Source organism: Pocillopora verrucosa, chromosome 11 (assembly GCF_036669915.1).
Source record: "Pocillopora verrucosa isolate sample1 chromosome 11, ASM3666991v2, whole genome shotgun sequence".
In the NCBI taxonomy this organism is placed as follows: Eukaryota; Metazoa; Cnidaria; class Anthozoa; order Scleractinia; family Pocilloporidae; genus Pocillopora; species Pocillopora verrucosa.
In genome coordinates, this window is record NC_089322.1 from 4,326,144 (window position 1) to 4,350,494 (window position 24,351).

General features: G+C 39.0%; 1 protein-coding gene across 2 annotated transcripts in view; it reads left to right on the forward strand.

Moving 5' to 3' along the window:
• The window catches only part of LOC131777939 (E3 ubiquitin-protein ligase HUWE1-like), a 47,484-nt gene continuing 23,133 nt past the window's right edge, over positions 1 to 24,351 (forward strand). For both annotated transcript variants that reach the window (XM_059094316.2, XM_066158585.1), the window contains exons 1-37: positions 1 to 337; positions 523 to 621; positions 2,130 to 2,264; positions 2,749 to 2,841; positions 4,188 to 4,261; positions 4,552 to 4,630; positions 5,196 to 5,258; positions 5,526 to 5,603; positions 5,788 to 5,841; positions 6,225 to 6,293; positions 6,738 to 6,837; positions 7,015 to 7,115; positions 7,262 to 7,323; positions 7,905 to 7,993; positions 8,304 to 8,384; positions 8,912 to 8,994; positions 9,609 to 9,710; positions 10,055 to 10,463; positions 10,767 to 10,847; positions 11,062 to 11,168; positions 11,379 to 11,556; positions 11,864 to 11,955; positions 12,678 to 12,925; positions 13,423 to 13,480; positions 13,707 to 13,883; positions 14,769 to 15,014; positions 15,681 to 15,897; positions 16,794 to 17,130; positions 17,318 to 17,440; positions 17,711 to 17,781; positions 18,496 to 18,653; positions 18,994 to 19,245; positions 19,658 to 19,771; positions 20,745 to 20,852; positions 21,901 to 22,218; positions 22,583 to 22,732; positions 23,032 to 23,162. In XM_059094316.2, the coding sequence (XP_058950299.2) occupies positions 293 to 337; positions 523 to 621; positions 2,130 to 2,264; positions 2,749 to 2,841; positions 4,188 to 4,261; positions 4,552 to 4,630; positions 5,196 to 5,258; positions 5,526 to 5,603; positions 5,788 to 5,841; positions 6,225 to 6,293; positions 6,738 to 6,837; positions 7,015 to 7,115; positions 7,262 to 7,323; positions 7,905 to 7,993; positions 8,304 to 8,384; positions 8,912 to 8,994; positions 9,609 to 9,710; positions 10,055 to 10,463; positions 10,767 to 10,847; positions 11,062 to 11,168; positions 11,379 to 11,556; positions 11,864 to 11,955; positions 12,678 to 12,925; positions 13,423 to 13,480; positions 13,707 to 13,883; positions 14,769 to 15,014; positions 15,681 to 15,897; positions 16,794 to 17,130; positions 17,318 to 17,440; positions 17,711 to 17,781; positions 18,496 to 18,653; positions 18,994 to 19,245; positions 19,658 to 19,771; positions 20,745 to 20,852; positions 21,901 to 22,218; positions 22,583 to 22,732; positions 23,032 to 23,162 (4,982 nt within the window). In that variant the 5' untranslated portion in view covers positions 1 to 292. The remainder of the gene's footprint in view (positions 338 to 522; positions 622 to 2,129; positions 2,265 to 2,748; positions 2,842 to 4,187; positions 4,262 to 4,551; positions 4,631 to 5,195; positions 5,259 to 5,525; positions 5,604 to 5,787; positions 5,842 to 6,224; positions 6,294 to 6,737; positions 6,838 to 7,014; positions 7,116 to 7,261; positions 7,324 to 7,904; positions 7,994 to 8,303; positions 8,385 to 8,911; positions 8,995 to 9,608; positions 9,711 to 10,054; positions 10,464 to 10,766; positions 10,848 to 11,061; positions 11,169 to 11,378; positions 11,557 to 11,863; positions 11,956 to 12,677; positions 12,926 to 13,422; positions 13,481 to 13,706; positions 13,884 to 14,768; positions 15,015 to 15,680; positions 15,898 to 16,793; positions 17,131 to 17,317; positions 17,441 to 17,710; positions 17,782 to 18,495; positions 18,654 to 18,993; positions 19,246 to 19,657; positions 19,772 to 20,744; positions 20,853 to 21,900; positions 22,219 to 22,582; positions 22,733 to 23,031; positions 23,163 to 24,351) is intronic.

The window sequence follows — 24,351 nt, forward strand, 5'->3', positions numbered from 1 at the left end:
TGAAACACTTCATACGTTCAAAGCCAAAAACGGTAGAAATTATGTGATATTAATCGCGTTGTTTGGCCTATTTTCACAGGGCACGTTGAAAGAATAGAATCAAGGAATAAGTCATCGAGCGCAACAAGACTCTTATCGTTTCGCTTAGTCATCGTGATTGTAAAACTCACGGTTTTCAAAGAATCATAGAATTATCTTTACTCTAAGAAAGAAGTCACCTCTTAGTTTGTGGTGATGCAGCATGGCAGATTGGCAAAATGAATAAATTTTAGCTTATGTTTATGCTCAGAAGATGAAGATTGACAGAAGTAAACTGCGCAAAACGCAGTCCGACGTGGTAAGTGTCGTACAATTGCGAGTAGATATCATTTTCCGTGAAGTCCATTATCAGAAACTTGAGTTCGATGTGTGATAAGCTGAGAAATCTTGTATTTTCTTCGGACGCAGTGAGTCTCTCATGTATAGTAGACTTTACTTGTGTTCTCTTCTAGTACTTTACTAACAAAGTTTTTTCATAAACAGGCACCTGAGTGCAAACAGCTTATTCAAAGGTTGAAGGAAGCCAGCGATTGCGAGTTAATTCGAATTCTCAAAGACATCAATACCTGGTACTATGGAAAGGTACACAGATATTAACTTCATCCTTTTTACTAATATCTAGTGTTATTATTTGAATGTTTTCATGGTCATTTCAATATTCCAATTTATTAGTTTGCTAAGTTTTTGTATTGTTAAAGATCCCCGTTAGACAAACATCGTCGAGATGACAGGAAATTCAATGTATTTTTAATACTTTGATTGCTACTTGTACATAGTTCAGTTACATTGAAGATGGCTTTAAAAGTTAGATGATTAGGTCGTTAAGTTATTTCTTCCTTATGGAAACAACATTTGTTATAGTGTTTGAAAATATGCTTAATTAACTTTTGACTGAAGTCGAAATCTTTCAGTTGCAAGGATCATTTTGATTAATAATCACTTGAATAATGATTTAAGTACATGTAATATTTAGCAATTCATAATCACTGTTTCATTCGCTACAGTACTTAACAGAATTAGTTCCCATCTTTTCTTTCAGTTAATATTGTTTTTGTGGATTGATCATTTTAAAGCTCTGACCTTAAGGGTGTGTTAAAAAATAATGTCAGGGTCTAATTTCAAAGGAGAATTATTTGGATGTGAAGAGATACAAATGTAAATTATGTTGCATAAAGTCAAGCCAATATTTTTCATAGGCTTACTCAAATTCAATCTTCTGTTTTCAAAGTTCTCTCTTTTCATCTTTTTCTTTACATAACACTATGTAGACTTTAAAAACACTGTTTTCAAATGTGTTGTTAAAATTTTGTTATAATATCTTTGATGGAATTTTAGCTTGTTTTCAAATAGTTGTAGAAGTTCAAGAGACTCTGAAAGCTGCTTCTTGTTTATTTACATCATGTAATAATAAGTGTTTATTGTCTGAGTGGGAGGGCCAGACAGGAAATATTTAGCTCGAGGTCATGACATACAGACCAAGTGCATTGAGGTCAGTGCATCATGACTGAGAGCCGAATATTTTCCCATGGGGTCTTCTTACTCACTAAGCTTTTTATCATACGACCACTAAGTCTTAAAAATTTTGAAAATTTTGCATCAACCTAAATAGTATATGATAGATCGACTTACATGGGACAACCACAAAAAATATTCTTGGAGCCAGACCAATTAAAACACTTTTTCCTTTAAGTTTTTGCAACAAAGCTGTGTGAGTGCAGGGCCAGATAGCTCTCTTTGGACCAGCTCTCATCAACCCCTTCGGCCTTACACAGGTCAACTTTCCCTATGGTTTTCTATGGGATTGTGCACGTGGAGCTGTTCAGGTCATATGATAAAAATGAAGTGGATAGGCCATAAGACAAAACCCGAACACAAGAGCCTACTGTAAGGCTGAACAGGTTTAGACAGGTAGCTGTAGATTGCCAGTAACCAATTTTTTATTAAAACTCCTATTGTGGTAGAGTATCAGACCAACAAATCCAAAGTACTAAGGTTAGATTCCTCATAGGTTATAGTGGATGCTTCTTTATCCCTAACTTTTGACAAAGCAAATAGTAATTTTATTTAATTAATACTTTTGTTTTGTTTAGTGTGAGCTTCAACACTGGGTAGATGTTATGGACAAGTTTGATGAAATCTTGGCGAGTGTTGCTAAACCAGTTAATGGTAGCTCTTGGATTCTAACTTATGACAAGCTGGATCAACTAGAGGGACCAGATATAGCAGTAAGTTTTTTAACTTAAACAAGCGAAAATAGATGTTTCTTAGACTATACTTGAGATTATCCCCTTTATTTTGGTTATTGATAGTGATTTTGTATGGTAATTTGTACCATACAAACCTCAATGCTTTTTTTTTAGTTTCAAATCCTGCAAAGCTTATTTAGCACTAAGTAAGTTAACCCTTTAATTAAACTCCAAAGATCTGATTGTTAATTCTCCCCTCTAGCTGCTCCTCATTTCCTTGTATATTAGTTACAAGAATTTGGTGTAAGATGAAGATAACCACTTCTACAGTGTACATGTACATGTACATGTACATGTACATGATAAATTTGAGAATTCTTGTTACCTGTTTGCCAGATAATGTATGAATATATGGGGAGAAGTAGCATGTTAATCACTTACAGTAGTTAAAGGGTGAACAATTACTGTTTGTTGGGTTTGGAAGAACTTTCAGTGTATTGATTTATTTTTGTGTTACTTGTAGATTGAACGTCGGTGCTTGGTAAACCACGTGTTGAGATTCACAGCTCTGGTGTTGGAACACTCGTACACAAGACATCTGTATAGCTCATCAGAGGTAATTGTTTTCTTTTTGCACCTTAGCAGCTACTGAATGCTAGGCTGACAAGCATAACCTGACCAAAGTCATCAAAACTATACATGTGTGACCATGAAAGGCAAAACGGACATTAATGGTTATATGTTCAAATGGGTAAACTGTTCATTATCTGTTCGTTATCTGTTCGAAGGCCTCAAAAACTCTGTTCAAAGCAGTTGAAAAACTGTTCAAACGGTTTGCATATCGGTTTGAAATACATTAGGGTCTGTTTGAAGTTTTGTGACATCCATTTGAACGGTTCTGACATCCTTTTGAACAGTTTGGACATCTGTTTGAACAGTTTTTGCATCAATTCGCCAACTAGAAGTGTCTATTCTGTTCATCTGTTCAAAGGAAGAAAATTGCTCTCGTGGTTTCTCTACAGATATTCAGTATAGTGGTCGGAACGTCTCAATCCACATCTCTATGACTAAATTGTGAGACAAATGATTAACTCAGCTATCATTTTAAATCAATGAGAAATTGAATAGTTTCCATTTTCAATTGTGAGAATAAAGGCCTTGAAATTGATGACAATGACAAATGAAATGAAAACAATACTCAGCAACATTGCCCATTCCATGATCAAGCTACATGCTTGGAACAGTTTTTCAAACTGTTTAAGCAGTTTATTCATCTTTACAATTGGTAAACCAATAATTATTGTACAACCAATTGTGTGGATTAATAGTATTTTCATCTGTTTGAACAGCTTGCCAGTCTGTTCGACATTATCTGTTTTACTCATCTGTTTGAATGTCTAAGCAAACTGTTCAAGTAATTTATTCACCTGTTTGAATGGTTTGCCCGTCCATTTGAAAATTTTTACTCATCTGTTTGAATGGGTGACCAAACTGTTCGAATGATTTATTCACCTGTTTGAATGGTTAGGTAAACTGTTCAAACGCTTCAAGGACTGTTTGTTAACCGTTCATTATCCATATGTTTTTGCCATTTTAACTGTTTTCTGATAGCACAAAGCATCTTGAAATCTTTTCAAGTTGCTGGGTGAGCAGGGAAAGGCCAGGAATGGCAGAAGGTCCAAAAATACTGCCCATAAAAAGTCCCATAACTTAATCTCAGGCTCTAACACTATGCAAGAAAAATATTCTCCACTCTTTTCATTTTGCTCAGCCAGTGAAAAATAGAAGTGCTCGGCACACTTTTCTGTTGTTTGACTAGGGTTTGGTACCACAGTTGTCATTTGCCCAAGTGTAACTGCAATGGGTTTAAGTCTAAAGTTTTTAAACAATTTAAGGGTTTGGTTCTTCAGCCTACAGTATTACAAGCCTACACTAACTGTGTTCAAATATTTTTTCTTTCAGCATCTGGTTTCTCTGTTGGTTGCAAGTGACATGGAAGTTGTTTTGTCAGTTCTTGGAGTACTTTATGTTTTTAGGTATTTTCTTAATCTCTCTATATTACATGTAGATGAAACTAAGGGGTCTATAGAAATTGTGGAGGTGACAACCTCATGGCAGTATAAGACAAGATCAGTATAGAGCCAGGGTATAAGGGTGCAAGGGTTAGGATTGGGAGGGGGGGTGGGTGGAGGATAGAGGAGAAAAACTTGACAGATTGTGATTAGAATTGCTTTCTTTAAAATTATTTACCATTTCATAGTAGGCTTGGCAATTTATACATGTAAGCTTTTTCCTTGGTGCTTACTCTACTCTTTGTTGTCAATAGTAAAAGATCTAGCTTTATACCACGGTTACCTGCTGAGAAAAGGAAAGCAATTCAACAGCGTCTTCAATGCCTAGGAGAGGTAAGTATCCAGACAAAATATTTCTTCATTAAATGATCTTTACACTATCAAATGCCATTTATGTAATTGCAAAGAGAAGCCTTCACACTCTGAGCACTTCGTTAAACTTTGACTCCTGTAATTTCTCTGCCCTAATAGAGTAATTTGATTTGTTGTTGTGAGAATCAGGGGACATTGTGGACCAATGGTCTAAGTGTTGGACTTTGGGTATAGAGATCCACTTTGGAAACCTGGCTGTGTTATCGTGTTGTGTTCTTGGGCAAAACAGTTATCTCTTGCAATGCCTTTCTCCTTATAGGAGTATCAATGGATACTCACAAACAGCAAGGAACACCAGACAAAATCTCAGAGGGAGGGGGGGACATTCAATAGACTGGCTTCCTCTACAGGGGGAAGTGATAATACCCCTAATAGTTTCAAACTACTGAAACCTTGAAGAGCTCCAGCCAGAGGATCCATTGGGAATGATTGCTGACCTTACCTCTACTTTTCTATTTAATTGCGAGAGCCACACTTTGTCTGTGTATTTCTCTTTGTGTTAACATGAAGATTGTATTATTCTTAGACATGGGGAGGCAAGAATGCAGGGTTCAGTCTGGCCCACTGTTGTGAGGATTTGCCTCCAAAGGTAAAGTTGCAAGACACATTTAAGCAGCAGAATAAAACAACTGATTTTAAGCACCCCCTATCTCCCTATAATCTTTGTTGTTTCTGAAACAATTTTGTATGTGTGATTGTCTTGTGGTATGTAAGCCATTTTTGCTTTTAATCAGTCATTCTTCCAGGCTTGAAACTTACTATAGTGCTGTTTATGTATATTCATGAAACTTTTGCAGTACCTACATGTCTGTTTTTTTTATTTATTAGTTAGTACTTCCTTATTAATGTTTTTTAGGATTTTCCTGCCAGCTGTGCCGACGTTTATTTTGAGTATTACAATGAAACCCCAAACACCTCACAACCTGATTCACAGGTAAAGAAAGGATATGAACTATCCACTCTTAGATATTTTGATGTCAGCTGTGCAGTGCAGTGTTCTGATGACATTTGACCTTTTTTTCTAAAAATGCTTTTGATGATAATGCCAGTATGTCATGTCTGCCTTAACTAGATTTTTTATTTAATTAAAAAGGTTGTGTTTTTCATTCATTGAACAGGCCCAAACCTCAAGTAGCCAGTTGACTTCAGTACATGTCAAGCAACTTTACCAGGTACCACATTGCACATAATTATAAAAAGACCTGTTTGAATGCTTAGGATAATTTTCAAGGAATTTTCACATCCTCATCCTCCATAGTCTGATGATCTGCATCTTCCACAGTGACTCATTTGCTCTGACGAAGGACAAACTCTTGAAACACCAGCTTTGAAACTCTTTATGATTGCCAGTTTACATTATCAACTCAGTTGATAATACCAAATGACCTTGTTATACTCTCCCACGGACGCAGCAACGCAGTTTCTTTAGAAACTTATCCCCTTTCTTCCACAGTGACTGTGCCCTAGGTTCAATCATTCATTGAGCTTTGTAGGGAAATCATGCTTATCTACAAACATATATAACAACGTTGTTCTGTGCTACCTTATTTGCTAGTTTTCAGAGAATCCAGGAGAGGTTATGGAACAGGTCTTGGGTTGTTACAGTGTTCCTGCTGACAAACAGGTATTTTGAAGCTGTGCAGAATCAAGGGTAGATTCTTGATATTTCCTTTTCATCACCAGAACTGCTGGTACATGTAATTGCTGTTAACCCATGATTTTTGATAAGTGATCAAGACAGAATTTCTCCTTACAGTATTAATACAATATTAAGCAGACAAGTGATGAGTATAGAGGAAAAATATCAATTTGGGGATTATAAGTTGATCCAATATCAAATTCTCTTAACTAACATCACAAGAATTGTATAGCAGAAGGTGAGGAGAGTCACTAATGAGATCTTGGGAGTGAAAGGGTAAAGTCTCACCATGAGTGTAAATGTTTTATGGTTGTAGTTGGTGATCATTGAACTAAAATGTAGGGGTTACCATTCAGCTCTACTCCCCATAAGATCATACAGGAAAAAGACTGTTGTCTCAATTTCTCTCTTTTGTTGTTTGTTTAACAGGTAAATCTGTTCAGTAGAATACGACTAGCTAAACATTTTCCTGTTTATGAGAAGAGATTGCAGTGTATCCAAGCTCGACTCCAAGCCATCTCTGTGTTATGTAAGAGCTTTATCCTCACAAGTGTTTATAAAGTCATGTACATTTGTTTGTTGTTTACTGGGTTAGAGGTCTGTGGCCATAGAATTTTGTGCCTAAGGTCTTTACTGTATTGTTTATTTTCTTAAACTGTTCTGGATGCAAGTTATCAAACTGAAAATTGTGTTATTTCTATTACAGTGTATTCCAACAGCACCCAGGATGTTGTAAACCCATTGCTATATCAGGGATTTATTGAGGAAACTGTAGAATTACTTGAGTTGGAGCAGCCACAATTCAGTGTAAGTTGTTTGTTGGATATTCATACAATTTAACTGCCATCAACTCTCATGTAAAGCTTGTTATGGAGCACGATTAACTGCTCTCTTGCTTTGACAGTAGTGGCATAAAAATGACTCCTTGCTGGTGTGGGATTTTATTTTCACAGGAAATAAGAACAGCAGCTATCCGTACTCTTACTGCCCTGGTACACATGGAGTGCAGTCCAAGGTATGCAAAAAAATTGTGGTTTGGAAAACATTTGTGATTTTAGCCAGCTGGAAGTTCTGTGTAGAGAAAAACTGTGACCAAGGTCTGGGAAATGTTGCAGCAACTCCTAGTCAGCTTATAATTTATTTATTTTTTCTCTCCTTAAATTATGCTTAGGGTTAGTTGTCCTTTTTCGGACACAAAATGCACTCAGTGAATGCAGTGAACTATGATAAACTGATAATTTTTAATGAAATATTGTCCCCACCTTTCTTGTGTGATAAAAATCTTTGTCAAAGTATGTTTCTGCACTAAAATGGATTTGTTGGCAATTTTGGTAAATGCATGGACAAAAGTTGCAGCAACTCTAGGAAGGGATAGGAAAATCTAGACCACACATAGAACTTAATCAGATTACAGGATTTGCTGACATACCCTTTTGAAAAAAATGAATTACTATTCATGTCAGTTCATCTTGAAGAAAGGTATTTTTCACTGAGTAAAACCCTGCAGTTTTACTGTACATGTATGATGCAATACTGAAGGAACAAAATGTCCATGTGCAGAATGTTGCATTGATTGGTATTTTCCTTTGATCGTAGAGTGAACACTGTGATTGACTGCACAGGGCTGGCATCTTATCATGGATTCTTACCTACACTTACGAGAAACTGCATCCAAGCTCTTACAGGTACAGAAATTCAAGGCACTCACAATTTAAGTAGGCCAAACACATTTTTCATTTTGTTGTCATATTTGAGTAATGCAGTATTGGTTGTATTATTCAATATATAGTTATCTTTTTCTTATTAAGGCTCTAGACTTTGTCTTTGTTTTTGTTTTATTGAAGCAAAATGTACTTATATTAGAACTCGAAGGATTTTATTCATTCCTATTGCATAGAATATATATGTGATCTTGCAAGATAAGGGTTCACACTTGAAAATAAACTTCTAAGTGGTGTAAAAACTAAATGTTTGTGTTGCTTTATTATATTTCAGATCCACACGGTGATTCCCTACCCTTACCATTTGCAACTGGTTTGTTTTCATTTCTTTACCACTTGGCATACTATGAAATTGGTAGGTGAAATCTGCTGAGTAATTTTTCATGACAGTTTCATGCAGTAAATAAGAGGCATCTGTAATGTTATTAATCTTGTCTAATAAGATTTATACATGTATGTAAGAATGCTATCACTGAAGTGTGCATGTACATATCTGATACAGCACCGCTCAAATGTTCATAGACTATTCCTTGGAACTAGATCTGTGATTCTCAGTCCTTGCATCATGAAAACCAAGAGGGCTGAGGCTTGATTCAAGTTTCGAGTTGTTTAATATATTATTGAGTCAAGTTTGGAGATTTTTAAGATGAGAAATTAAAAGATTTTTGGCATGATTGGCTTTTCGTATGAGTAGAAGCTTCTTCCCTTATGTTTATTTCACAAGATGAAGGTGTATTGTGGTGGGTGCTGCAATGGGAGCTTCTTCATTGAACTTCTTTCTGAAAAACTTCATTCAAGCTGGCTTTACAGTTCCATCAGTGATCTCTCAAATTAACTTAACAGTTCTATCATGTAGCTTACTGTTTACATGGTGTTTGTTAGGTGCTGAAGCATTGGTGTCCTGTGGTTTGTTAGAAGCTCTTCTTAGAGTTGTGGAACACCAAGGAGGAGACAGTCATTTGACAGTAAGATAATCACAAAGAATCAAATTCATGTGTTAGAGAAAAGATTGGTGTGGCACTTGGTTGTTATTCTTTCATTAACTGCCTTGTGCAGGGCTCCAAGCTCAAATTTTTCCAGAGCTACCAACTATTAATCTAAAATCGGTTTGGTTGCTAGAAGAAAAAAACACTTTGTGCAGCATGCATGTGACATTCTTAACTGCTGACTACATTGCTTATCAACATGTGAGACTAGTACATGTAGCCTCTAAATGGTACTCGTTCAGCAACAGCCACTTTGCAGGAACCCTGGCTAAATCTTGATAGCCTGAGCTCTCTCTTTTTTTTACATTTAGATGTGGAGAATACATGTATTATCTTGTCATTTTACTCTATTCTCCTACAGCTACATTTTGTTATGAAAAACTTTCTCTAGTTTTGCTCTAGTTAGTAGTAAGTAGCCTATATAGAAAAGAGATGGAATCCTTAACCTTTTCTTCAAGATCTTAAACTAGACTTAAACTGATTTGCCGTGATAGTTAAGAGAAAGAGTATTTGCATTGTATGATAGCCAGCTATGGGTGATGTTGTGATAATGATCCTTTTCAGAACTGTTGTGTCTGTGTTTTTATAAATAGTTTGTCACAAGAGCAATTCGTATTATGGAGTGGATTGCCAACATGGACTTGTCCGGTTACCAGAATCAGAGTGGGCTGACTGCCATTATAAGCAGACTAGAGGTACAGTATCCATGCACATACTCTAGATCTACATGTAAATTTGTTTGAAAACACAAGTGTACATTGTTTGTATGTGAAAAAGGCTTGGATGCTTTATTGATAAATGATGACTTTTTAAATATGACTGGAATAGTTACAGGTGTATGGCCTTATCTGGCAAAAACTGCCAAACCAGTAACACCGCTGGAAAGAGGAATTTTCTCCGATACAAAGTGGGATGATGTCCGGAAGCTTTTCCAAATCTACATGCCCATGGGTGTTGTCTGTACCCAGTGCAACACAACATACGTGTAGCATGTTTTGATAAGTGTTTTTGTTTGTTTGTTTTTATTTGAAATATGCAGCAAGAAATAAAGAAATGTCTGTCCCATCATGGACCCATACTGTCTCCAGAACTCCCCTCTGTACCTTCCAACCAACAAGAGGGTGTTGCCATGGAAACAAATGATATGCAGGGAACCCAGTCTGATGCTCCTTCACAGCCACACCAATCAGAAGAGGTGCCAATGGAAACAGAGCAGCCATATGTCAACAGTACAGGAGTCACAGATGATAACAAAATGGATGTGGATGAACATGACTCTGGCAAAGAAAAGTCACAGGTTGAATCAGCAGTTGCAGGCCCCAGCTCAGGAACAAGTCCTGTCAGCAAGAACCGCTGCTTGCCTCAGAGAGCTGCATTGATTAAAGCTGTTCTGAGTTTCTTAAAGAAATCTATTCCTGATCCATCTTTCTCAGAGAGTATTAGAAATGGTAAAGATAAACATCGTCTTTCGTTTTGCTCTGCAAGGATAGTTTGTAGAATTCTCTTGAAAATCATCACAATATTAACTCATAAATCTTAGATATTGTATAATTGCTAAATACAGTCAGTCTCCAGTTGCTCGACATTCTTTTTTTTTTGGTTGTTTGTTTTGTGCATTTTACCCTATTATTTTCTTCAGCTGCTACAGTGGTGAAATCTGTTTCCTTCTTGTAACACAGATATTAGAAAGTATTTGCCTTTGAAGTTGAACAATACTTAACATTCTGGATACTTGATTTGGTATTTTTCAGTAATGGACAGCTCACTTCCAACATCGCTGAAGCACATCATTAGCAATGTGGAGTATTATGGCCCTGTTCTCTTCATGGCAGGTATATAAAGTAAAATTATAATTTTCAAAAAGATTGATCACCTGTTAAGCCTCAGCAGAATGTTTCTGGCCTCATTGATGGCAAAAGATAGCCTTTTGGAAAACTGTGTGGAAGTTATCAGCAGTCAGAGTCATTTTTCTTAGGTATTGTACTATTTGAGAAGCATGCTCAAAGTTCTCTGAACCAATCTTTAATTTATTTCTTTCCTCAACAGCTATCGATGTTGTGACTGTATATGTTTTCCATGAGCCATCACTTCTGTCCTCTCTCCAAGACAATGGCTTGACTGCAGTTATGCTGAAGGCTTTGGTAGTAAAAGAGGTTGGTTATGTTGTGTCACAGTACATACATGTGCACTTTAAATAGAAAAGAATATAGAATAATAAAGCACCAGCAAATTTAATCATGGCTTGAAATGCACCTCTTTAGTTATATTTAGATAAAAGAAGGTTGCCCTGTGTAAAGCTCAGGATAGGAATTCGTCGTTCAGTGAGCTTTGTGACTAAAATTTGTTCCTTATTTTCATTTAAGGTTCCAGCCACACGTGAAGTTCTTTCATCACTACCAAGTGTGCTTAGTGCTCTTTGTTTGAATACCAGAGGACTCCAAGCTTTTATGAGCTGCAAGCCTTTTGACAAGTTGTTCAGAGTCCTGCTTTCTCCTGACTACCTTCCAGCAATGAGGCGTAGAAGAACCTCTGAAAGCCTAGGTATAGCTTCTTAAATATAGTGAGATACAGTAAATCATTTGAACCCAGGATTAGCAATTGATCATGACCTGTAGCCTGATTGTCCAGGTGAGTGTAAGCCTGGAAAGGACAGTTGTCAGTGGCAGTGACTGCTTTGCTACAACCTGAGCAGATGTGCTGCCATTTGCGTGATACTATATAAATGGGAAATGAGCTCTGGATGTCATGGGCTGCTGGCCTTTAAGGCTTCATCTCAAGGACATTTGTTTTATCTTTTTTTAGTGTTGAATTAGCAGTGAATATTCATGTTCTGTTTTCTGCCTCTCAGGGGAAACTGCTTCCAACCTTGGCACAGCAATGGATGAACTAATGAGACATCAACCCACTCTAAAAACAGATGCCATGATGGCCATCATTAAGGTATCTGAATTTTTTTTCCTTTTGGAAGATACGCTACGTGTAGTTATACATCTGGGTCCAGTTGTTTGAAGTCGATTAGAAATTAGGATAATTTCCTCTTATCCTTTTCGGGCATCCAATCATTAAATTGTACACAAAAAAATTAGAATGAATTTTCCTTGAAAGCTTTCTAATTGGAAATCAGATTTCACTCTAACCCTGGGTTATCTTAACTCAGCTTTGTACAACCTGGCCACAGTGTTGTGGTATTTCCCTGTTCCTAATCTGTGCCTGTCATTGGGAAAATTTTGAACAATATGACCACTGAAATCTTCACGAATTTATATGTAGAAAGGCTGTACTCCAGATGAGCTTTGCCAGTCCTGTTACTCTTCAGCACCATGCAACTGTGTACTTGAATCTTAAAGATGTACTTGTGAAGGGAAGCCACATCTGTGGCTTGAGGGCTTGCATGACCTTTTCAGCTTTGCCCATAGAACTCTTGGGTGGGCATGGATATGCATGCACATGTTGTTCTTTTATGTCCATGCAAATCTGCTATGTTTTTGAGTCAGAATTTTGATGTTTTTTTTTTGATAAGATTTTTGTCAGGCCAGGTAGGCTGATATACATGGATATAAAAGAAATGTGATTAGTACCATTTAAATGAGAGAGGCCTCAAAATGTATGGTGATAGAACCGTTGATGTGTATTTTTTTTTTCATTTTGTACTCTCCTTTTAGTTGTTGCAAGAGGTTTGTAGTCTTGGTCGAGACCCCAAGTACATTGGCTTTAAGATGGGTGCTAAACCTGATGGTAGTGATACAGATAACAGTAGTACACTGGGACAAGGAACTGGGCGTGTGGCTGTTGTGAATGAGGAGCCTATGTCAGATGAAGAGGAGGATGATGACGATCGATTCAGCTTTACAAGCACCACCACTGCTGCCAAAGTTGTGACAGAAAACGATAAAATCAAGGATAACTCAAAGTATGACATCACAATATTATGTTTTAGTTCTCTAAGTGCACTGCACTTAAATGAGAAAATCAATTCCATCCAAAGAAAGAAGTTTTATTTTGCAACGAGTGAAAGACTAAGAAAAGATTTTGAATCCACATGAGGTAGCAAACCTCAAACCTTTGGATTCCCTACCTTGATGCTCTACCACTGAGCCACAGTGACTCTAAAGGGAGCTACACTGTAGGCTAGTTCTAGAATCACACGTGACTTGAGTCAGACGGAATTCCAGGATCAGCAATGGTGAAAGCTTTGTTGTATAGTATGAAGGCATGTATTATAAGAAAATGGTGTATGTTAAGCTTGGTAAGTTGTGATTGGGTTCGGTTTTTTATTTTACTGATTGCGACCTGGCACAGCTTTAGGTAACAGATAACAGATCATTACAAATACTGCTCTGTGAAGATCTATGAGAACACTACTAAGGTGTTGAGTATGGCATTTACTCTCACTTTTTTGTTTTAAAGGACTACAGAAGAAGAAAAAAGAACATTCATTCCTCTCATTGACTACATTCTGAATGTGGTATGTAGAAGCTCATTGAAAATAGTTGAGAAAAAACAATCAGGTCAACAAAGGTTTTGCATTTTTCAAGAAGACAGTACTTAGATCTAAAATTTTTATGTATTCTGAATGCTGTTTTTTTTGAAGAGGTTGCGATAGTGTGTGTCTGAAACGTTTTGATGGAGGATTATCTCACCTACATGTGATAGATTGTTCTTAAATTTGTGAATGTCGTCATTTTTTCCAGGTTAGATTCGTGGACTCAATCCTTAGCAATAATTCAACTGATGATCACTGCAGAGAGTTTGTTCGTCTTGGAGGTCTGGATCCCTTGATCAACATTCTTGGTCTGCCAAACCTGCCTCTGGACTTTGTGACCTCCCCTGCCTGTCAATCCGTTTCAGGCGTGTGCAAATCAATCTTGGTAGGAATCGACTTTCTTAGTTTTTTGTCAGTTAGGGTGGAATAAAGTGAGATATAATTTGGCACCAGGGACTACCAAGGTTAAGCTTTTTTTACGGTGTCAATTGGTACTCCGTTGCTATTAGCAAATGAAAATACTAACTAGGAAATAGTAACTTCTGTTTAATAAAGGAGGCAAACGTTTATCGAAATTGTGACATTTCAAATTCTTATTTCTTTCATTGGAAAGTAAAAATTTGCTAAATGAGACAACTACAGTATTGAGCCAATTGGGATTTGAATCGAAATTGACTTGCGGCCGAAATTTATTTTCATCTCGAAAACGTACTTGTAATTGTTTTGGCTGTCAACAAGAGGAACAACTCACAGTAGCAGTTACATGCTTGCCGTCCCAATTGCAATTGAACTTCCAATAAGCATTTGATTCTGGAAATATGAAAGATGAAGAAGAGGAATTTTCTTGTCTCGGGCAGAATTGTCGAGCGCCAGTAATGTCAAGAGAAGGATGCATGTACCTTGCTTCTCTTCACCCGTAGTGAAATTTGATAGTAATAATTCTTTATTTATATAGCGCTATTTCTATCGCTTTACAATGACTGGAATAAACATGAAATCCCGACTGGCAGGAGGCAGATCAGTTGGCTATTTGCAAAGCGCAGCCGAGGAGTTGAACTCGGGGCGATCGAGAACAAATCCAGTGAGTGGCAGGGTGGAGGACTTGGACCCGGGACCACCAGGTTACAAGTCCAGCACCCTAACCACTCGGCCACGCCGCCTCCTCAATTATACGTTGCTTTTGTTTTTTTTTTTGTTTTTTTTTTTTGCGCAAACTCTCTAATGGGATTAGCTGCTAACTATTCACTGTACATTTTCCTCTCTCTCCCAGATGTTATCACATGAATCTCAAGTGTTAAAACAAGGTCTGACTCTGCTCAATGACGTGCTCAGTTCTCTGCAGCCTCTAATTTTAAGGTCAGACGAATCACCAGTATCCATTCTGCTGCATGAAGTGGCCTGTTCGGGTCGACCACAACAGGCTATGGCGTCAGTGCAGCTAACTCCACTTCTACATGGAATAGCAGCCGCGCATGCATTCATCAGTATGTTCCTTCATGTTTGTAAAGTTGGTCAGGTGAGAAGGCTGGTTGTTAGCTGTTTAAGCAGTTTTTAATTGAGTGACGAAAGTGATCCATGATTGCTTTGGGTTTGCGTAACTTTTCTCTGTGATTGGTCTGGAAAACTCACGCCACTTTCTAAGCCAATCAGATTCAAAGCTTAAACCACTCATGATTTGGTCACCCGCGTTTTCCCGCGCTTCATGCAGTTGCCTGTTTTTACTTTGAGTTCTTGTTGGCTAACTAAGATGTGGACCTGCGCTCTGAATGGCTGTTGCGATACTTTGGTCTTGGTTTTTCAAAACTCAACCGAAAACTGCTCTAAGAGCATTTAAAGTATTTTGGTTTATGTTAAACTCTGTAGGAGACAGAAGCATGTGGATCGCAAGTGTATTACTCAACGCTGATAGAAGCTTCGCCGAAAATAAGTGTTTCTTAGAGAAAAGTCGGTGACTTTTGAGCTCGATATATAACGCTGAGAGAAAAGTAATGTCTGGTTTATTCCTTGCAAACGTTGGTCCTGAGAATAATGCGAGTTTTGTTGGAAAATAAGTCTAAAGTACCTGACTCTCCTTACGCTGGCTAGATCAGTTGTCGAATGATTAACTGTTTGTTCCTTCTACAGTTCATTGTGATATTTATCTAATCAAGTATTTTTAACAATATTTTTCTTGTGGTTACAGTTTGATATCCGCACTTTGTGCATCAATCACTGGGGTTCTGATGAAGGAATCACTGTTCTAAAGCAACTCGGTCAGTTATACATGTTCCTTATCTGGGAAACGATTGTCTTGGAAACTGTTAGCCGCTCAGATACCTCATCGGATGAAACAAAGGTTTTTGACAAAGATCTGGAGATGCTAAAAGCTTCAACTTCAGCAAGTCAGGAAGAACCTTCAGGTACAAAACAATATTTACGGTGTATTTCACTCGGACAACATTGTAGTGATCCTCGTTTTAGGCTCTTTATTCTCCGTTGTCACTGTAGTAAATTTCGTTGCCAATTGGTTTTGGAGAATTTGGTGTTACATCAAGTCATCCCATCGGTGGATGATATGTGTACGGCCATCTATCAACATCACAAATTGTTGCATGTTAACGCTTTTCGCTTTCACTTTGAGTTTCACACAACTCCGTACATGTAGGACAAACGTTTTGGACCATTTCTGTAAGCACTTCGCGGCTTGATTAAGCCGTGATCGTATAAATGGTCCAGTTCGCGTCTTATGTAAGCCGCAGATTATTTCCTTGGTATAAACGGCCTAATACCTCCTAGTCGAATTTTTTCTTCCCTCCACCTTTCTGCTTGAAAAACGTTTTTGTAGTGTAAAGAGAAGTACGTTTTTTGGTCGCTCTCGGGAGTTAGACTGTTAACTCTTTAACTCCCAAGATCTCATTAGTAATTCTCCTTACTGTGTGCCATACAGTTCTTGTGATGTTAGTTTGGAGAATTTGGTATTGGATCAACTTATAATCCCCTAGCTATTATATTTTTCTATATTCTCATCACTTGTCTGCTCGATATTGTATTGATATTGTAAGGAGAAATTCTGTCTTGGTCATTCACGGAAGTTAAAGGGTTAATCATGTGACGAAGTTACGAGGGCATCTACTATGTATTCATCGTCCTCATCATTTGACCTTGTGATGTTTGAGATGGCAGTACACCAGTACTACTCCTTTGTCCATAAGCACTTGAAGGCATCATCTTGCTTGAAAACTAAACATGATGACTTCTAGCCTACTGGGCAGTTTTTTTAGCTTCAAAATTATCTTTTGTTTATATATATTTTCAGGGCAAACCTCGGAAGGCAGTACAGTGATAACAGTTACAAACGACAAGCCAACAAGTGGTGAAGCCAACGCCGCAAAGTCGAATCTTCTTCCTGTGCAGCAAAGAATTATAAAACAACTTCTTCAGACATCAACAGCTCTTGGTCGTGCTTTGTCAGACCTGTTTGTCCTCCTTGTGAAACTCTGTGTGGGATCTGCTCAGAGGATGCAGCGTCGAACGCCACATCTAGCAACGCCAACCCCACCAGCTTATCTCGTGGCTCTGGAGCTCAGCAAACTTTTAAAGGATGCTTTGTCCTGGCAAGGATTTCCCAGTGATATTCCAGCGCTCAAACCAAGGTAACTGTTTTTGTGTGTATGCCATCCAGGGGGGAGTAGAAATACTTTCAGTCGCTTCATGATGAAGAAACCAGGATGAGCGCTGGCTGCACGGGCCTCTTGGTTTAAGCACAGACTTGACCACCTTACCTCTTTGTCTTTCCACACGATGTTTTTATTTGACTATTATCATGTTTGTTATTTCCAGGTTGCACTTCTATATGTGTGTAGTCGGCTCTGCTTCACGCCTTCTGTTTGACGAAAAGAAGAACCCTTACCATCTGATGCTGCAACAGTTTGATAAGTCTGGAGCACACGGCAGTCTTTTCTCGTAAGTAGGAGCTTTCCCGTCCGGCCCGACCTAACCAGCATGGTAAAGTTTATCATAGAATCGCAGCTTTTTCTCCGCCTTCCTTTCTTTCTGACTTTTTTTCCCATCTTGCATCTCGCGCTGGGCCATGTTTCTTTCTCGTGTCATCGCGTACAGCCCTCATAGGGGGGTTTTATCTACACTGTATGATGTTTTTCAATAACAGTGCGCTCTGGTTCATATAATGAAACACACTTCTGATTCTTGCTTTGTTTCACTGGTTGGTTATAGGTTGCTGAAGCTAATACTTAAGGAGAGTAGCAATGCCCCTCTCAGTGAAAGTAATACTGAAACTCTTCAAGGTGAGGGTACTCTCTAGTGGATATTTTTTTGTGGCTGAAAGTAATTGCATCTTTTTAGAGGCTCGTCATAGACATCAATTTTAACGCCATACTGTAGTAACGTTATAGTTAACCCTTTAAAACCTGAGAGTGACCAGCATCTAATTTCTCCTTACAGTAATATGGCTGAAACATTTATTAAGATCACGAGAATGAAGGAAATGAAACGCTACCATGAGAATCTTTGATTGTTAAACAAATTCTCCTCGTCAGTACTGAAGGAAACATATCGAGAAGAGTATGGAGAATATCGATGCTGATGTTAGGGTGTAAAGGGTTAAATGAGGCGTAGCGTGCGAGCAGGCCCTAAGTATTAGCGCTTTGGCAATAGCATTTCTTTGCCCGCGAGGAGAGGTCTGGGACCCATGGTAAACCTCTCCTTGACTCGTCTTCCCATGGGCGGAAAAAAGCGCGTCCTGCAGCGTTAATAATGATCGTCGGTTAGATAAGTTGTGGTATATCTAACCTCTTAATTGGAGATTTTAAGTTCGACAACTGTCGCATGAAGTCAGGTTCTCTGATCTGTTTCAACGATCTTTGAACTTTCTTGTTCAGTGTTAACAGCCCCCCCTTCTCCCCTCCCCCTTGCCTTTCCCAAAGACGTGATAAGATACTTTGTGGAATATTACATAGTGGTTGACGGTTTCAATCAATATGAATTTTTCTTATTTTCAGCCGGTGCTCAGGAGCTGCTGGACTCATGGTTGACCCTAGTCAGTAGACTTGCGAATTCGGAAACCTTGTTGGATTCCCCGCACAGCCTTCCTGCTACGTCCACCGCACTCGTTTTTGTGCCTTTCGAACCTATAAGATTTCTTGTCAAAACTCAAAAGGTGAGGTTTCAAGGACGGGCACCTTGGCGACTGAACGTAAAGGAGAAGAAGAAAAAGAAATCATCTTCGGGGATGCAGAGGCAAATCATCTGGCAAGGGGAAGACAAAACGGTGATCTCGGCCGAATGGAAAATTAACAAGCTATCTTGCCTAATTGGTTGTCTCTGAGTCTCTGAGGATGATTGGAAATGGGAGTTATCTGAAAGTAAAATTAAGTCGGATTACCTAGTTATATAGTCTACATGCGCGGTTAAGTTTGCATCTCTTCGCAAAAGGCCGTTTGCTAAGGCTTACATATACTATTCAGAAGTTCACTGTCAGGTACATATTGTCTTTACAGAAAGCCTTCTTAGCCGTGCAACAACTATGGGGACAGAAATTTCCCATCGATTATGGTCCACACATGGCAGAGTCCTTGTTAGCCATTTTGTACCACATCATCAAAGGGGAAGCTGTCATTAAAGAGAAGCTTGGGCCTGCGCTCGAAACCTCCTCAGCTTCCAGTAGCGCTGCTGTTTCCTCTGCAACGACACGACAGCCTGCTGAACCAGCTCGGCCTCAGCCGGAGATAAACGTGCGACATTTACAGCAGGTGTGCTCGCATTCACTTTCTTGGTTTTCTGATACTTGGTTTTTAACTCTTTTCCTGAACTATGAGACGGAAAAAAAGCGTGTAAAGCCATTTTTTTCAAGTTTGTATTGGATACGAGCTCACCACCCCTTAGTAACAATACTCCCCTTCCAACCTTTGCATCTTTCAGTGTTTAACAATCACACAAAACAAAGTCATCATTAGTCAGTGGGGGGATGGTCACCTTGTCAGCGGTTTCATGAGGCTTGTTTTTACGTGGTTGACTATAAGGAAACCTTTGTTGATAATGGATCTAATGCTTGAATATCTACTGACAGGCTCAATGTTCCTACCTAATAAGTTGAAAGTATTTTTTTTCCAAAAGTCTCTTACAGTTTTATCGTGGACTAATAACAAGCGCCTATTTTTTTAGTTCATAGACATGGGCTTCACGCATGAGCATGCCAGACTTGCGCTGATGAGTACAGGCAGCCTTGAGGAGGCTACCGATTACATCTTAACACACCCACCACCTCCTCCAGCAAGGGTACGTATCAAAAGCTGTCTTATTGATTTTTCAAGTGACCCGGCACTGCTGTATGGAGTCTGAGCACATGTTGGCTGAATGATGTAGAACAAAATCCAAAGTTATCTCAACGGCCAATCATAGCAAAGGAAAATATCAGAAGAACCAATGAGAACCAAAGTTTAGAGAGAAAAACCAAAAATGGCGCCAAAATGTTAGTGACCAAGTCGCGATAGGTTACTGGTTTTTTTCCTTCTGAGTGGCCAATCAGAGCAAAGGGAAATATCACAGGAGCCAATGAGAACTCAAAGTTTACAGAGAAAAACCAAAAATGGCGCCAAAATGTGAGTGACCAGGTCACGACTGGTTTTACTTCTGATTGGTTGAGATTACGGCGCGAGATTTTAGACCAATCAACGAACGTAGAAAAGGATGAGCAATGTAGTCACAGGTTTCTTTTGACACTCAACTGAAAATTACACATGGTCGTTTTGAGTCATGTTTTGTGCTGGGCAAAACTATCTTAACTTAAAGGAGCCAAAAGAGTATTGGCCCAGCAGGTTTTTCTTTATTTGAAGTGAGTTAAGTAAAAATTGTAGTCTGCGTAGGTTGTTTTTTTTTCCCTACGCCCAGTCCACACTACTACGACCTCGGGCAAATATTCCCAATGTTGGCCCAAGGTTGGCACCTCGCTACGTCAATATTTCCAATGTTGGCCCAAGGTTGGTTTTTGGACGGACCTCGCTACGCCCGGTCCGCTCTGCTACGACCACGGGCCAATATTCTCCATTACGTTCGGTTAGTAAGAAGTTAGTATTCAATCTAAAAGAAATGAATGTGGAAATTCCCGGTCAAGATCAAAAATGTTAAAAGATGGAGAAAATGAAACGAATTGCGAAAGACTAACTTGAAAATTGAACGTTTAAATTTCTAGATTTGTAATAGATGTGACGCAATCCCCGTAAAGAACTTAGTATAATTTGTCTATCCACAGGAACTTGGTTTGGACTATGACATGTTGGAGGAGGATCAGATGATGAGAGCGATAGCCATGTCTCTGGGACAGGACATAACTAATGCCACCGCCTCTGCTGAAGATCAGGTATGCTAACAGGATACGTGAAGTGACCAACAGCGTTGTGGCTAAGGAAATAGTAGGTTAAGATAAGAACTCAAATGGCTCAAAGGGGGATATGATTAAAAAATTGCTTTCCCTACTTTTCGCAATCCCTTCACACCGAGGCTATCCAACTTGACGTTTACAAGATGCTTAGATAGAGGACACGGCAAACGCTAGCTCAAAACGAGATTTTATTTCAAATCCTTCGCCTATTATAGTTGCGTCAATACACTACGTAGTCAGGAGTTACAAGATGTGTTTCGATTTCAAAGGATTGTGCGCGCGACACTTTAAAACCGCCCTTTGCCCTTTACAAAGATCATCTCTTTCTCAAACGGCGAACTCCGGCTGTAGCCGTTGCTGAACTAAGGGACGTGACCAAATAAAGAATTTATTCTTACATGGAGCAAGCGTCAGTGCTTCAAGCACTCAAGTGGCAGCTCTCCGTCTCCCTTCCAACGAAGGTTTGAAGCTGAAACATTTGAGTGTCTCAGTGGCTTATCAGAGTAGCACAATAGTTTTGCTACTTAAGCGTACGTTTCGCTTCTCTCAGTTGTAGCATTGTCGGTATCTGCAGCTCCATGCTTTATTGTGGAGTTGTTCGTAAAATCAATGCAAAAGTTATAGACCAGTTATTTTGCATCGTTGGATGGCTTGTGATTTCACTCTGCAAGTTTATCCTGGACTAAGCTGGCACAATATCTTCACTGGAAGATATTCTTCTGAATTGTTGTCTTGTCTTCCAAACAATATTGATTCTGCAAGAATAATTTTATGTGCGTCTTTCAGCTGGTGGTGATAAAAATGGAAAGTCATCAGAGAAGACTTAATCGTACAGCTACCGAATCTCTTATCCCAGTTTTGTGGGGGGGAGGGGGAGATTGGGTGAAAGGGGGGGGGTGGGTTGATCACAGCACAAAGATCCCGGCCAGGGCTCAAACTCATCCCTTTACACCTACAGCGCGCTAATCCTCCGGTTTATTCTTCGTCGCCACTGGACAGTTTTGACCATTTCCCATTTTTATTCCAGTCTGCTAGTGGTGAACCTGCTGCTACTACTGCCCCATCCACCACAGCTGCTGCTGATGCTACCTCCTCTAAGCCAGAGAAGACAGAAGAAACCAAAAAGGTTAAGGAAGAAGACAAAGAGAAAGGAGATAATGACGGTGCTGTTCCTCTAGATAAGACAGTGCTCGATCAATTCACTGCTGATATGCTGCAAGGGTGTTTGGAGGTGTTGACAGGAATGCCTGGAACTGTGTACAAAGCGTGTGATGTTCTGTCTGCTGTGGCTCAACGGAATGGCAAAGAGTGGAAAGAGAGGACCACGATGCATATTTTAAAGCAGGTATTTGAACAGTACTTCAATGGAGCTATTTCATAATGTCACATAGTTTGGACGTATTTTTCTCTTTAAATCAAAAACACCTCCCGGCACGAAGTGGTGCTTGAAATGAAGCCCCAAGTGAATTTTGCTATAAGCTCAACTTCTCCCTGTGTTTCACAAGGAAATACAAGGTGATGGGGAAGGAGAACTAAGCAGTTTATCAGAATTTACTGAGCGTGTTCCCTCAAGCGTATACTTTTTTTGGTTGGCAAGTTAATGTTTCTATATTTTCATCTGTACGCATTGGATTCTGTAGCCCTGAGCTTTGGTTATTTCGTCTGAGGGTTTCTAACTTAAGTACATGTATTATATTCACTTTCTTCAGCTCACAACAGACATTGAAACTGTGTTAAAATCCTGTGCTAACCAAGGAGCTGATAGCAAACCGCTTGAGGAACGTATGTCCAAGATGAGCAGCATGTCCGAATCAGCTCGTTTGTCGTCTCTTCTGCATCTCTTGTGCCTGCTCTTTGAGGTGAGTATTGATATAAATTTGAAAAGGGTTCTGTTTGGTCTCCAAGCGTTCAATTATTAGCCACTGATACCATAAAGCGGATCATTTCCTGTTGCTTAGCAACTGCGTATCCACCCTTCCCCTGACCCAACAATAGTCTACTGATAACAAGTTAGGGTTAATGTTTGGGTTAAGGGAGGGGTAGGAGCGTAGTTGAATGCTCAGATACTGACATTGGTCCCATTAAGCTTAACACATCACCACAGGTTTAATTACTCGTATATCATGAAACGAAAGTGTTCTGTCGCGTCTGTTTTCAGGAAAGGAAATTTCGCTGCGAGGCCATCGTTGAGACGCATGGGATTGTGAATCCATTACTTGAGCTACTTGAATTATGTCAGACTAATTTGGTACAAATCAAGTTGACTGGAAGTACTCCAACAACACCAATGTGAGTATTTTTCAAGCGGCTTCCAGTTATAGTTGGAAGCATATAGGATTCTTGCCATATTTTTTTGTCGTTGTTTGGGCTGATTGTGTAGCTCCTAAATAGCGCTACTTCCGAAAATTTGAGGTCTCTTCGGCGACATTGTTAAGTTTTCTCTAACGTAGTGTACGATAGACAGGCATCGAAAAAGTTCGAATAAACCACGAAGAGCAGCGAAGGTATATTGATGAAAAGGAAAGTGTAGGATTTTAAATGACGGACTTCAAGTTTTATGATAGATTTTAGTCTTAAACCTCTTTAACTTCCCGAAGTGATACACGTGTAACTTTTCACTATGATATCCCTACTTTATGCAACAAACGGGCGATGAGAATACTCAAACTTATCAGGTAGAGGATGTTACCTTGATCCATCACCTAATTCTCGTGACTAATTTATAGGGAAATGTTTAGCAGCTTAAGGGGAGAATTAACAAGCAGATTTTTGGGGCTAAAGGGTTAACTCGTAAAAGTTGTCTTATACGAAGCCTTATCACAAAAGGGCGTGAAATTGCGCCTAATACAGGCGCCAATGCGACTAAATTTTTCACTTTGGCGACCAAATCCTGAAAGTTAGTCGCCAAATTGGCGACTACAACGTTTCATCATAACCTTACCAAGAGATATAGTGAATTAAATAAATTTGCAAAGATAAATCCGCGGCAAACTTCCTCGTTAAGTTTGTTTCCAAAACGTAGCAGATGCATCTCGATCAATAACCAGACGCCATCTTGGATTTAGATGAGCCTGAACGTTGTATATCATACATCCTAGTGTCCACTTTGTAGCACGTTAAAGATCTTTTCCCTAACTTAATTTTGGAGGGTCTATCTAAAATGACAGCGTAAAGAAGATTTTGTTTGTCTTTGAAAATGGCGACCAAATTTTTTTGAATTGGCTACCACTTTGAAGAATTTAGGAGCCAAGTGGCTATCAGAAAAAAAAGTTAATTTCACGCCCTGCACAAGTAAAACTGTATGTATTGTGGGGTAATTTAGTGTCATCGACTGAGTTGATACCGTAAACTGGCCACCGTAAAGAGTTTCAAAGCTGACGTTTCGAGTGTTAGCCCTTCTTCAGAGAGAACGATGAAGGGCTAACGCTCGAAACGTCAGCTTTTAAACTCTTTATAATGGCTTAGTTACCTTCTCAAG